This window comes from Myxocyprinus asiaticus, chromosome 38 (genome assembly GCF_019703515.2).
Source record: "Myxocyprinus asiaticus isolate MX2 ecotype Aquarium Trade chromosome 38, UBuf_Myxa_2, whole genome shotgun sequence".
In the NCBI taxonomy this organism is placed as follows: Eukaryota; Metazoa; Chordata; class Actinopteri; order Cypriniformes; family Catostomidae; genus Myxocyprinus; species Myxocyprinus asiaticus.
Window position 1 is genome coordinate 14,251,130 of NC_059381.1, and position 13,631 is coordinate 14,264,760.

Consider the following 13,631-nt stretch of genomic DNA (forward strand, 5'->3'; position numbering starts at 1 on the left):
TAAATTTCTTTTCATCTTTTCTTTCTTTCATCCAATTTTTTCCTTCCTTCATGGAGGTTAAAATTTTTGTAAGTTTTTCTTTATTAGTGGAAGCTCTCAGGGTTTATTTATAAACTCCCAATTAAAAACAGTTGGAAGACATATCCTGCACAGACAGAAAACCTCCAATAGAGAAGTAATTCATTATTCCCTGTGTGCCTACCAAGTTGCTGGGGGAAAGACTGTCAGGGCATGACAGCTCTTTGTTACCTTCTTCCTCTACGTGCTATTTATCCATGTACCCCATTCTTTCCGCCTCTTTCTTTCCCCCACTTCTATTTGGTTTTTATTAAAATAGGCAGAATTTTTGAGTGCTTTCCAAGAGTGTAAGCTCATCCCAAACGTGGCAGGCAATGCTTTGTTTCTGCTTAGATCTTTCTGTGTCATCCTCACTAGAACCTAAATGCAAACAGAACAGCAAACACATAAACACAGCCTGGGGTCGAAGGATGTGCTTTGTTGGCACATTTTACTCAAACTCCTGCTATGACATCGCACAGCCAGAAGCAATACTTTGCGTGGTTCCTGTAAGTCAGCAGAAGACTGAGGTAGGTATGATTAGCATGAAGAAACAGTAGCCCATTCATTTGGGGGTGGAAAAATGCATTCTGAACTAGAGTACTTCAAAAGCAAGAGTGTGTTTTCACTGTTAGTGGCTTCAGAACAGACTGAACTTGTGGAGTGAGTGAAAAGAGATGGAGACAGAAATTGCTGCAGTGCTGGCATGTGTGATGCATCTCTCTTTTCAGAGCATGCTTCCTGCTGCAAAAGCAGGTTATTGCCCACTAAAACGTCTGGTATCAAGTAGGGATGTGCGAGACTAGTCGACTAAACGGTTCTGATGCTGCTAGTCGACACTGGCATTACTAGTCGGTTAATATTTCCCCCCCATTAAACTGATGATAATTTTTACACATTTAAGTTGGGCTTTATACTTTTACAGAGGCTGCAGTTAAATTACTGTCATATTAATGTTACATATTTTAAATAGAATTAATAAAACAAATATTATTTAAAAAAGAAGATATCTGGAGCAGATACAGAGTTTAATTTCACTTCAGTCTGCACATGCGTCTTCCCTCTCTCACTCGTGGCGCTCGCAGGAAAATGTCCTCTCCAGTGAGAGCAAACTAAGCAAAGTAGTTATGAAATCACTTCGGTGGTGCGGGAATTGGCTTTCCAAATGTTTGAAAGTCCCTAAGGATGTTTTCACATTTGAGTCTTCTTTACATCTGTGCATGCTTGAATGTTATTTTTCTGCTGAGCGGGCTTTTTCAAGTGCAGGATAGCCGCCTCAGGTGAGTCAAGTCCCTTCTTTCACCAGACCATGTCGACAGGTTAATTTTACTCATTAAAAAATGTATGCTTTTGAGTAAGTAGCCTAGAAAATAACTGTTTTAGACTAGGTATGCCATTTTTTAAAATCTGATTAAGAAGGCTATTTTCAACGAGGTGCCGACTGCTTAACATGTTCAACTATCTTTGATTCTGTGTGCATGTCATGTTTAGAATACATTAGGTTTATTGTAGGCTACATCACAGGCCTATTTTTTCTATCCTATATTTTTTATCCTGTGGATGTGTGTCATCGAGGTGTTGAATGAGAGAAGAAGCTATCATGGCATCTGTGCTAAATCAAAGCAAAAGTTATATTACAAGGCAATAATATTTTGATTCTTAATACATTTTCTACTCTATTTGTATTTGGTTCTTGTTGGAGTCATGCAAACCAACAGACGAGGATCAACTTTTATGGGGGAAAGATATGAGGAACTTGGAAGCTGATCATACCAGGATGTGTGTATGTGCATGAAATCACAGGCAGAACATTTGCCGCTTGTTTTTCTGGATAAAAACATTAAAAAAATTATAAAAATGTGTGTTTATTAAATGTGCATTACCCTAATGCCATCAGTATTAGTTTCTATGTAAGCTCCGGGTGAGTGCACATGTTTTTTATGGTTATTAAAAATAAATAAAAAAGAAACAATATGTTTTATTAATGCATATTGTTCTTTTAATTTTTTTCCAAAAGAAAAGCATAGTTTGTTGAAGTTATCTTATTTTGAAACCGCTCTTGGTAACGAGGCAAGGCAAGCAGTACAATTACTATTGATCATACTTTTCAAAACATGTTAAGAAAATGTCCTGGGTAGGGTTGCACCAGCTGTGCGCAAGGTCTGACGTAAGTTAGGACGTAAAGTTCACACTAAGGGCTTAGTAACTACTAGTTAGTTTGTAACTAAGTCAGTGCTTAATTTGGTGCTTAGTCAGTGCAAAGACTTAACTAGTAGGTCGTAAGCGCTCCGTAAAGTAATGCATAAGTAGTCACATAATATGATGTTTACCTGTATTTATCCAATAAACAGCCTTCAAATTTGTACACAGAAGTGTTAAAAAGCCATGCATTTCAGTTTGATCTTGTTACGGTTGATGTTAAAACCTTGTTTGCTCACGTAACTGTCAGCTGTATTAAATTATATCCCCATTAAAATACGATACGTAATAAAACAAGATTTTATTAATGGTATATTTAATAACTGTATCTAAAACGAATAAGGGACAATAAATAAATAATTACTTATACAACAGGCTGGAAAAATAGACATTTATTCATTTTAATATATTTAGTATATGTTGAAACTTGACACCGGGTGGCATACACAGGAAAGTGCACCATTAGATCGGGTTCATGCTGAAGAGGTAAGTTTTTTACATAATGTTTTCTCGTGTAAATGCCAACATCATCATATATGTAGAAAGGACTGAAACCTGTCAACCAAAACATGAGCTCATTGCTGTCATTAAGGGAGTCTGCTTCTTTATTCCATCAGTTACTCCTGGTCGGAGGCTTCTGTAAATATTTAGTTTATATGCAGGTTTACATCCTACCTAAGTTTAATAGTGCAACGCTCAAATATTTAGTAGTGTGTAAACTGTGACTTAGTGCCCATTTATACCACAACTAGGCTAAGTTTTAACGTATGTATAGCTGGTGCAAATGGACCCTGGTCTTATTTAATTAACCCCAATTCAACACACACACACACACACACACACACACACACACACACACACACACACACACACACAAACACACAAACAAAAATAATAATAAAAAAAAAATCAATTTTGCATTAAGAAAATGAATTCTACTTGAGGGCCATCAAGATTTTTTACACATTTTATGGATGTTTCACTATTCACATTTGTTTTCAATATTGATTCACATTTTTTTTTTCAGCAATAATGAAAGGCAGAACAGAGAGAGTACCAACATGATGTTTAAATTTGAGAAATGGGGGGTAAAATTTAGGAACTGTCATGAAAATAATTTCACAATGTAAACAATCTTAATGGTTCTAAAAATAGGCTTAATTTTCTATATGCAAAATATTATTTCTTATTTAATTATTTTCATACTGAAGTAAAATATGACCATTGTAAACTTTGGTGCACACTTGTCCCCTATCATTCATGCTGTGTATACAATGTTTTTTTTTTTTTTTTTTTACTTCAAGTGATTAGACTTTTTCCGCAGGCAAATGATAATATAGGCAAAAAAAAAAAAAAAAAAAAATCCCGTTGACTTGTTTTTACGCCTAGTTGTGCCAACTGTATCAAGTTCATCTGTATGCCTGTATTGTCATTGTCTTTTATCTTAATGTCATGTCGTAGGATGTCACAGTGATAAAAAATCTTTATCTGTCCTGACAAATGAACTGGAAGCATTCCATGTCATGTGCAAATTTTAGCCTTTCTGTTTACAGCATAATGGTCAAACTGACACACTTGGCGTTGTCTTAAAACAGTCATTTGGGATAGTTTTACAAGTGGCATCACAGCTGTGAGAATTCAAAATGGGTTGTGTTCTAAGAGTGGTTGTCTCCATTGTATGGCTTTAATATGACAAATAGGCCTCCGTTGTCCAGCTTTATACAAGAAACAGAGCTGCCAGTGGTGCTTTCACAATAGGGTATTTGCATTATTTAGTGTTTGTTTCCACATGCTGTCTCCATAGAAATTAGAACCCATGCACGTAATTGAATTATATCAGAAGCATGAATTAAACATGAGACATGATTCATTGACATTTGCCGGGTGAAAATAAGCAATGTCAAAGTTGCTATTGTTTTTTCTTCGTTTGTGTGGTTTCATTGTTTTCACTCAAGTCAATTCAATTATGTTAGACAAATGCTCATTACAAGCAACATTTATGCATGAATTCTCTGAAACAAATAAGGAGCTAGAGCCAACACAATGTCTAGCTGTCATCAATGTTACAAACGTTAAAGATGGCAGAATGAAAGCAGGCTTATGTTTAAAGGGATTGTTTACCCAAAATGTAAAATTCCGCCATTATTTACTCACCCTCATGTGTTCTAAACCCATATGACTTCTGTAGAATCCAAAACAAGATGGTAAGCTGAATGTTCAGTCTAATTCACCTTTTACTTTCATTGTATGGGAAGAAGATGCAAATAAAGTGAATGGTGACGGAGGCTAATATCCTTTTGTGTTTCATGGAAGAAAGAAAGTCATACGGGTTTGTTAAAACACAAGGGTGAGTAAATGATGACAGAATTAATGTTGTATGTTGTTTTAAGGCTTACGATCAAGGCTGTATCCAGTCTTTGCATAGAGGCCCTGAGGACTAAAGGACTGGTAAGCTGGTAGGTGAACAGCGACTGGTTTAGATCTTGCCTGAGGCGATCTATCAAGCTCTTGCTGGCTTATCTAAGGGCTTGCTTCAACACAGCCAAGCCTAGACCTGGGAATCCAAATCACAGTGTGCGATAACTGTTTGCTTAATCACTGATACAGGAAGAAGGAAATGAACTGATTGTCAATGGGCTCCAGGAAATTAAATATGCTCCAAACACAGAAAGTAGGAGAAGGTGTCAGAGCTATCCATACTTGTGAAGTGACAGTATGTTAATCCCGTTAAATGTACCTGTATGCAAATATTCCCAATGGATTGCATTGATTATACAGAATGGCTTTTCCAAGTGAGTTTCTTCCTCATTGCAGTCAGGTTGAAATATTGATCTAAACACATATATCTGACTTTATTTGTTTGTCTCCTTCTTTTCTAGTTTCTGTGCCTGAAGAACATCCGAACATTCCTGAAAGTGTGCCACGATAAGTTTGGCTTGAGGAACAGTGAGCTGTTTGATCCCTTTGACCTGTTTGACGTCAGGGACTTTGGGAAGGTGAGAGAACAGTGATTTTGCTGAGCATACAGGTTATCTGAGACTATTCATTGTTTTATACCATCACGTTTAACTCGCCGCAGCTGAATCACAATAATTCCATGTGCCCTTTTAATGGGAGATTAATCTATAAGTGGGACTATTGTGCATCAGCTTTGTTCCAATCTTTATAACCCTTATACACACATACACACAAAATCCATTAATGTCTTGGATAATATAAAAGTGTGGATAATGCTCATTTGGTCCTGTGTGGATTTCTTTCCCCTAGTCTTTTCTCCTCCACTGTGCGTTTGAATATTCACATGCACATTTAGTCACACACCTCTGGGTTAGAAGTGTGCCTGTGTGTGCCACTGCATATCTGTGTCCATATGGTGTGTTTTTGTGTGTATGTGTGTGTGTGAATTTATGTTAAGAATTTTGAACAATACTCGCTTGATGTGACAGATTTACAGCTTTTACTGTGATTTAGAGGCGAGTTGTGTTGGAAGAAGATCTGTTCACAATCTTTAGTGGCTCTGCCATCTAGCCGATGACTTTGCTGCACAGTATTCAGCACCTAAGGGCTCTTACACTCTAGAGTTGATGCTACGGCAGAGGACATTTTGAATAGATTTCAATTGGTTTGGTGTATTGCAAGTTTGTAGAGGGAAAAACCCAAGGGTTTGTGAAAGTGATGTTCCATTATGTGAGCAAACGTTAAGCAAACTTTGGCTGCAATTCACTTTTACATAAGTAGCCATTGACCATTGAGAATTTTAGACAGGGGGGTTCTATTATGCTCACGAATAATATCCAATTTACTTGATTTCAAACTGACCTGGACCTATCCACCCCCTCAAAACACATCTTATCCTATACGTCAAAGCTCAAGTAGAGCTTTCTCTAGTGTGTAAATGCCCTTATGCTGACTTTGCCCTGACAGTCATCCAAGTATTGGAGAATACGTGATGTCCTCAAGAACAGCTAAATGTAGATCTTTACATCACTATGGCAGTTTAGTCAATGCACTGACCCCAGTGATAGAAGCTCATTATTAATTCAGTTTCTGAGCATATCTTCATGCAGTCAGCTTGATGTCTATTGTTTTGATTGTATATGGGTTTTTCTTCATTATAATATTAGTTTTAAAAGTACTGCTATTAGTAAAAGTGAAGAGAAGGCAAACGTTTTAATATAGATCATTTTGGTTGCATTCATTGATTGGACTTCATGAAGTATTTACAGGTGCAAAGCAGTCAGGTTCAGACAATTACCCTCATCAGTGTAAGCAGTCAGGAAAGAAAAGAACGGCAAGACAGTAGAGAGTGTTGAGAAATCTCAAAGGGAGGGGCGTAGACAGCCAGATTATGCCTTTGGCAGACGGTGAGCTTTAATGGATAATGTTGAAGACTCTGAGCGAGAGTCAATGAGCACATGGAAAACAGTATTAAAACCCCAGAGCAGTCTGAATCAATCACGCACACCCTCAACATGTCAATGTGTAAATTGCGTTTGCGTCGACTCGAAGGTGACGTGCTTGTCCCGTCATTGATTCTCCATTAAGGGCAAGCAGCGCATTATAATATATTGAAGTAGGCAGCTCCATGATAATGCGGCAAACATGCAAATAGTCTGTCTCGTTGTAAATGAAGAGAGACGGATGCTTCTGCAGCTTTAGAGCTGAGTGATTGAAAGCATTTTTAATCTTTGAATAGCACATACATTGTTGAACTTTTGCCCCGAGCAGCAATATGTCTATCAAGATTGTGAAGCTCAGGGTGCCTTTATTGGACTGGAAAGATTTTAGTCCTTTTTGTCCTTGCAGTTGGTGGAATGGTGGACGTGTCTGTAGACTTTTCGGCCATGGCGATTAGCAACATTGTCTGTTTTTTTTTTGTTGTTTTTTTTTGTTTTTACAATCTCAGACTTGAAATAAAGCCAAAGCAATTATAAATGAGTTATCCACAACTCTGTCTTTTGCAAGCCTTCAAACTTTGTGTTCTTGTACCCACACTTCCCAAGTAGGACTGGGCAATATTATTTCACAATATATTCACAATATTTTTTTAAATTAAGCAATTTGGTAACTATCACACTTAATTTAATACGCTTTTAATTTGGCCACTTAATAGTAAAATAAATACGTTTTCTAATCAGCGTTTCATTAGACTAGTTTTGCGATCCTTGTCTTGCAACTTTTTTGTATGAGAGCATTAAGACCAGGGCTGCAACTAATGATTATGTTGATAATTGATGAATCTAACGATTATTAGAACGACTATTTGAATATTCGGCGATGATTAATCATTAGCTCTTAACCAATTATTCAGCTTGTGCCCCAACTTAAAAGGTTGTATTAAATGTGCTTACTATCAATAAAGAGGACAAAATTATATTTTAAAATTCCTCTAAATGACATTCACTGAATTAAATGAAAAAAAAAAAAAATAATAATAATACTTTTTATTAAGTTAAATTCAGTAAAGTAATTCACGGAAAAAAAAATCCTATTGTTATCAATTGTTTTTGTCTCAAGATTTTTTCTAAAAATCCTTAAAAAAAGATACATTTAATTGAGAAGCAGCATATAAAATATTTAGATTTGCTTTAAGAGAATATATCTTAAATTTAAGTGTATTTTATATATAAGTGTATTTTTTCACTTGGTTATACTTCTGCGAGTGCAGTAAAAACAAAATACACTTATATTTAAGATCTATTCTCTAAAAGCAAGTCTAAATATCTTATATGATGCTTCTCAGGTGAATGCATCTTTTATTAAATGATTTTTTAGATATTTTAAAATATTTGTATTTTTAATATTATTTTCAACATTCTCAGATAACAATTTTTTCTTCTGCAATATAGCTCCTAATGTAAATGAACGTTGTTTTAAATTAGTTTTAGATATTTATATTGGAAAACAAGCCAAAACAAAAACAAATCAAACATTTATTTTGTTGCAGTGTATAATGGGCCGAAGACTACCCTCTCAACTTTCTGTTCACTTCAATCCATCTTTAACTCACAAAAAAAACAAAAACAAACTCTCTCTTATTAATAAATCTGCGTATTGCCAATTTTCTTCACACTAAGAAACGCACAGTAACACATATATTATTGTTAAATAAGTCGCGAGCCATCACGTTATAATCTAGCTCCAGCTAGTGCGTGCTCGAGGGATGAGCATCCCCGTGACAGAGTGTGCATCAGCCAGGTGCAGTTTCAATCTCTCCCCCTTAGATCGGGACATTCGCGCAACTCATAGAAGAGGTGCTGACTGCACAGAGAAATTCCAGTTTCCCAATTTGTAGTTATTTACATGATCTGCTTCCGTATTATTTGAACTTTAATAAAGCTATAACACATGAAATATAACTGCATTTAAGGTGTTTCCTTTAAAGACGCTCGACACACAAGTTTTACTCCAGCTGCACTTATTCCACAATGAGAGTGCTTCTGTATTTACTTATTTTGTATTTTTGCATTATAATTCCCTCATACTTTGCGATCTACATCACCTGAAGCTGTTTGGAAGGTTTGGAGTGTATCTGGACTGTGAGCTGGATAATTCTTCTTCTCAGTTTGGCACAAACTGCAGTGCTGATCTCTCGCGTCATCATTAGAGTTTCATATGATCTCATGTTACGTTAAATTACATCAAACGACTATTCGGCAACGAAAATGTTTGTCGACAATTTTTTGTTGTCGATGGCGTTGACTAATCGTTTCAGCCCTAACTAAAAAATTAAAAAAAGAGGGTACAGTTAACAAATCTGTGAGTAGTACTTGGTGAAACAAATACCTAATGGGGGGCAACACAGGATGTGAAGGAGTGGAGAGATCTATGTCCTGCTCCAACCCTGTCAAACACACGCTCTCGTGCTGGTTGTAATGTGTAATCATTCTGTTGAAATTGTTACGGTTTCAGTAGAAATACACTGTAGTGACACTGGTTATTACTGTTAATCCCAATCACCGCCATGGTTTACCCAACTGTGACGATTTCGCTTCGTGAACACGGATGTGTGAAAAGGGTCCATTCAGCGATTCGTTTGTGTCATCATTCAATAATGTTAAGTAAGTCTTTTTGTAGGATTTTAAGCCATTTCAGAGTGAATACATTCATCTGAGATATTCAGTATTACCAAAAAGCTGAAAAATATTGAGATATATATTTGTTTAGCCATAAAGACCAGCCCTACTCTCAAGACAAGTCCACAGACATACCTGCCTTGTGCCCAGTCTCAAGGGTACTTTAATCCCTCACTCCTAATCCATGCACTCCAATGAGTGAATAAGAGTGACTCGTTTCCCTCTTTGTTTCTCTCTCAAATTTGTCCATTTAGCATGAATATTCTAGCTTAGCATGCTCTCCGTTCATCCCCACTTCATTACTCTTTCCTGGGTGGAGCAGCTACAGAGACACCTGCCCCTCCTGATGCTTCAGGTAATTACCTCTTGGCCCTCTTTACATCTCACTGCTTTTAGGACTATCAGACAGATGGCTCATCCTGAACTCCCTACATTTCTCGCTAAACTCCATCTGAGCGCTCCTGTCAATGTCCTGATGCTCCATGCTCACCTCTATTCTGTCAGCCCATGAAACGCAACCTTACGACACAGATGTACCCATATTTCCTTGCTGTTCCACTTCATTGTGATATCATTACTCCTAAACATGGAGTTCTCTGGGGTTCACTTTCGATTTAATGTGCCATTCAAACTAAAGTGCTTCTGTCTAACCCTCCTCTTCTAATTGGATCTGAATATGCAGTTGTTATCATTTAAACGAACACCACATTGGTTCACGTGTTTGCGACAATTAGCGTGATGACACTCCACCTGTTCATGACCTATTTATAGCTCATTGATTCGCAGTACATGAATCAGACAGGTTGAAGACAGGTTTCATTATTGGTTGTTAGATTGCACTCAAATGTATCTGCCTCAGGGTGGTATGAACAGGGCCGTGTGTGACATTGCTGTTCTACAAAATAGTATTGACCTGCTCTCTTTTGTTTAGTGTTAGTCATAATTATCCCTCGTCTCTATTCAAAGACAAAACAACCTCCCAGTGGGCTTATGTGGGCATGCTCCAAATTAACAGTTGGTTTCATGTGGGGGCAGGATCAGTAAAACAGCTTCTTGATTGGCACTGCTGGGGTTAGTAAGAGGCCCTTTGGAGACCATTGGGAGTAAAATATTATTTCCATAAGATTAAATAAGAACAAAGGGTTGAGACTTTTTTGCACATGTGTACGGATTCAGAGTCTTAAATATTTTACACATATATACAGTAGGACAAAATATACAGTCGAATATTTCCAATATAGGCTATTCTACATATAAACAAACCAACACTGGGAATTTGTGCTTTTTATTTGGCACTTAATTTAAGACCATGACAGTAGGCCAGGTTCCTGCTGGTTCCTTGTGTTTCGTTCAGTAGCAGAAATGCAGATCAGAGTTGGTATGTTCGATTAATTTCCACTTATCAGTTACTTCAATCTGTCCCTTTCAACAAACTCTTTCATTTTGCATCATCACTCAAAAATGTTTGAGTCTACGTATATCCCTTTTTCCTATGTCGCTCTCTATTTTCTCTTGTTCCTACTGCTTTTGTCATTAGTTACCTTTTTCAGTGCTGTGCCCAAATTGTCTGCATAAGCAGTTCTATAGTTGTTGTTTTTTTCTATTCCACGATTACAATTCAGTGACCTGTCATGTTGGCTTCTCTTGAGAAAATTTTTCTACTTGAGTATATCTGAGCTCTCCTCTCCTCTCCTCTCGTCTCCTCTCCTCTCCTCTCCTCTCCTCTCCTCTCCTCTCCATAAACAGTGTCTGAAAATAGCCAGTTACTAGGCACTCTCCACTGCTGCAGAGCACTGCTCAAATACCTGTAACACCCTGCTTAAAAAAAGTTGCTAAGGAACAATGGTGACATTAACGAATAGACTCTCAGTAAAGGTTATTGCGGTGGTTCGAATTGCTGTTTTAATGCCGTGAAGCCAAGCTGAGACAGCTAAAAGTCGGAACAGGGCATTTTTGAGGTTTGGCTAATGTCAGAATGGCCTGCTGTGATTTTTCATCAATGATGAGGTCAGTGCCCTCTGACATAAAAAAGTAAGGCTGATTACTTAACTGCAAAAAAAGCATGTATAGGCTTTAAACAGTTAAGGTTGTCTTTGTTTGCTGGTAAGGCTGCAACTAACTATTATTTTGATAATCGATTAATCTTTATTTTAAATGTATTTATTAAAAAATGTTAATGATTGAGGGCATAGCGATTTGGTTCGATTCACAATACTGAATTCAAGATTTGATACTCTCATTGTAATTTAACAAAGCCCTAATCATGAAAAGTTGAGTAATATGTTTTATTATTATTATTATTACTACTACTTTTAAGACATATGCAAAACAGTTCCTTTCTTTTACTTATAAAACTTACCTAAAGGTACTGTTCATTAAAGTGCAAAATGATCCATCACAGATGAACTGGGACTAAAAATCTGCCCAGCACTGGGCAATGGTGAAAATATAGAATTATTTTAAATACATATGCTTGCACACTGCCACAGATTAAATACATTTTAAATATTTAAAATTAATATTGTAAGTTTTAAAATAGTCGTAGATTACATATTCTAAAATATCCTAAAAAAAGGAGATACATATATATATATATATATATATATATATATATATATATATATATATATATATATATATATATATATATATATATGCCACTGTATGATTATCCAGTAAAATAGTGTTAACCATAAAATAAAATCATAATAATGTAAATTCATAATAGAAATAATATAGATTCAATTAATTAAGCAATGCACACAATTTTTTTTCTACTCTGAAAATTCAAATATGTGTTTTCAGTGTTTACCACCAACGCTTAGCACAGCTCCGCGTGATGCTTACGTTGAGTGGTGTGTTGAAGCGCATGACGCGAGTGATATAAAACGGTCTCGTGTTCACAAAGTGTCTGCCGACCCACCACTCGCGTCAGGTGTAGACAAGGCATTAAAGGCTAAAAACTAATTAATCATACAGGTGATATATTTTAGATTCAGAATGGCGAATTTTGGCGAAAGGAGACGTTTGCATCATTCAAAAGTTCTGGGAAAAAAAAAAAACTTATTCACAATCAAGTGGCCATTAAAGGTTAGCAAAGCTGAAGCTAACAAAGCTGACATCTAAAAACGGTATCTTTGCATTTTCTAGTAAACAGTAACTATGTTATAGATAAAAACACTGATACAAACCTTATTTCACCAAATTAATCCACCAATTTGTCCGCGCTGAGAACCACTCACTCCTGAAGACGACCAAAAAAGCCTGTGACAGGTAACTCAGCAGCTGGGTTGTTGTGATGTAGTTGCTGAGTTGTTAATTGAGGTGAGGGGAGGGGTGCATTGTTTCAACTGTTAGTGAGAATGACCCAAAGCTACAAAACACTGAGAAAATAACCCAATTAAATGACCCAACAAGCTCAGCCCAGAGTGTAATTGTGCTGGACAACTTGGGTCAGGTTTTTTTTTTTTCACTTAAACTGCTTCTCTGGGCACGCCGCAGATATCCAACTAATGAAATTAATTGTCGACTATTTTCATTATCGATTTCATCTATTAGATGTTGCATTCCTAGTTGAGGGCCAAGAGCATTACCTTCATTTTGTCCTAACATTTAAACCATAAAAAAAATTAAATAATTTTTTTCTTTGGATAAACAACTTAACCTTAGCGTGGGATTAACCCTATGCCATAAAGTACTTTCAGTTGCAAATTGCTTTTTCAGAATCAATCTGTTTTTTAAAGTTTCTCTTCCATCTCCTAAGGCATCCCTGTTGAGAATTAAACAATAAGACATTAAAATTTATAGCCTGTATTTGTCCTTGTTGTGGGAAGCCATTACGCCCTACTCGGATCATTAAAGAGAATGTTCCCGAATGCAGAGAGTGCTCTCCCTCCTTAAAGCAAGTGCCGAATGCTTCTGTATACCCGTCACACCCTGTTCCCCAGTGACTCCTGTCCATCATTAGTGGGGCTACATGTTTTAACATAAAGCTGCCAACACAATCAATCTCCTGATATGAATAATTGAAGGGAAGTTCACTTTGGAACCCTCACCCCCCAAACCCCCCCCAACACACCTACACTCTCTCCCACTTAAAATGCCTCATTAGTCCTTACCTCATTATTGAGGTACCTGCCAGAACAGGTGGTTGCCAGGTGCTGTTTGTCATCTGGGACAGCCATACTTAACGACTGTTAAATTATCTCAAATTATACAGTATATTGCTTTAGATATAATCTATGACATCTCTTGAACATATCTAATCCTTTCTAATTAAATTGCCTTTTTAGAAGGGAC

General features: G+C 36.7%; 1 protein-coding gene across 3 annotated transcripts in view; it reads left to right on the forward strand.

Annotated features, from left to right (window-relative positions):
• Positions 1 to 13,631, forward strand: part of LOC127428938 (guanine nucleotide exchange factor VAV2-like) — a 279,483-nt gene that overhangs the window by 76,074 nt on the left and 189,778 nt on the right. For all 3 annotated transcript variants that reach the window (XM_051677628.1, XM_051677629.1, XM_051677630.1), the window contains exon 2: positions 5,136 to 5,252. In XM_051677628.1, coding sequence (XP_051533588.1) covers positions 5,136 to 5,252 — 117 coding nt within the window. The remainder of the gene's footprint in view (positions 1 to 5,135; positions 5,253 to 13,631) is intronic.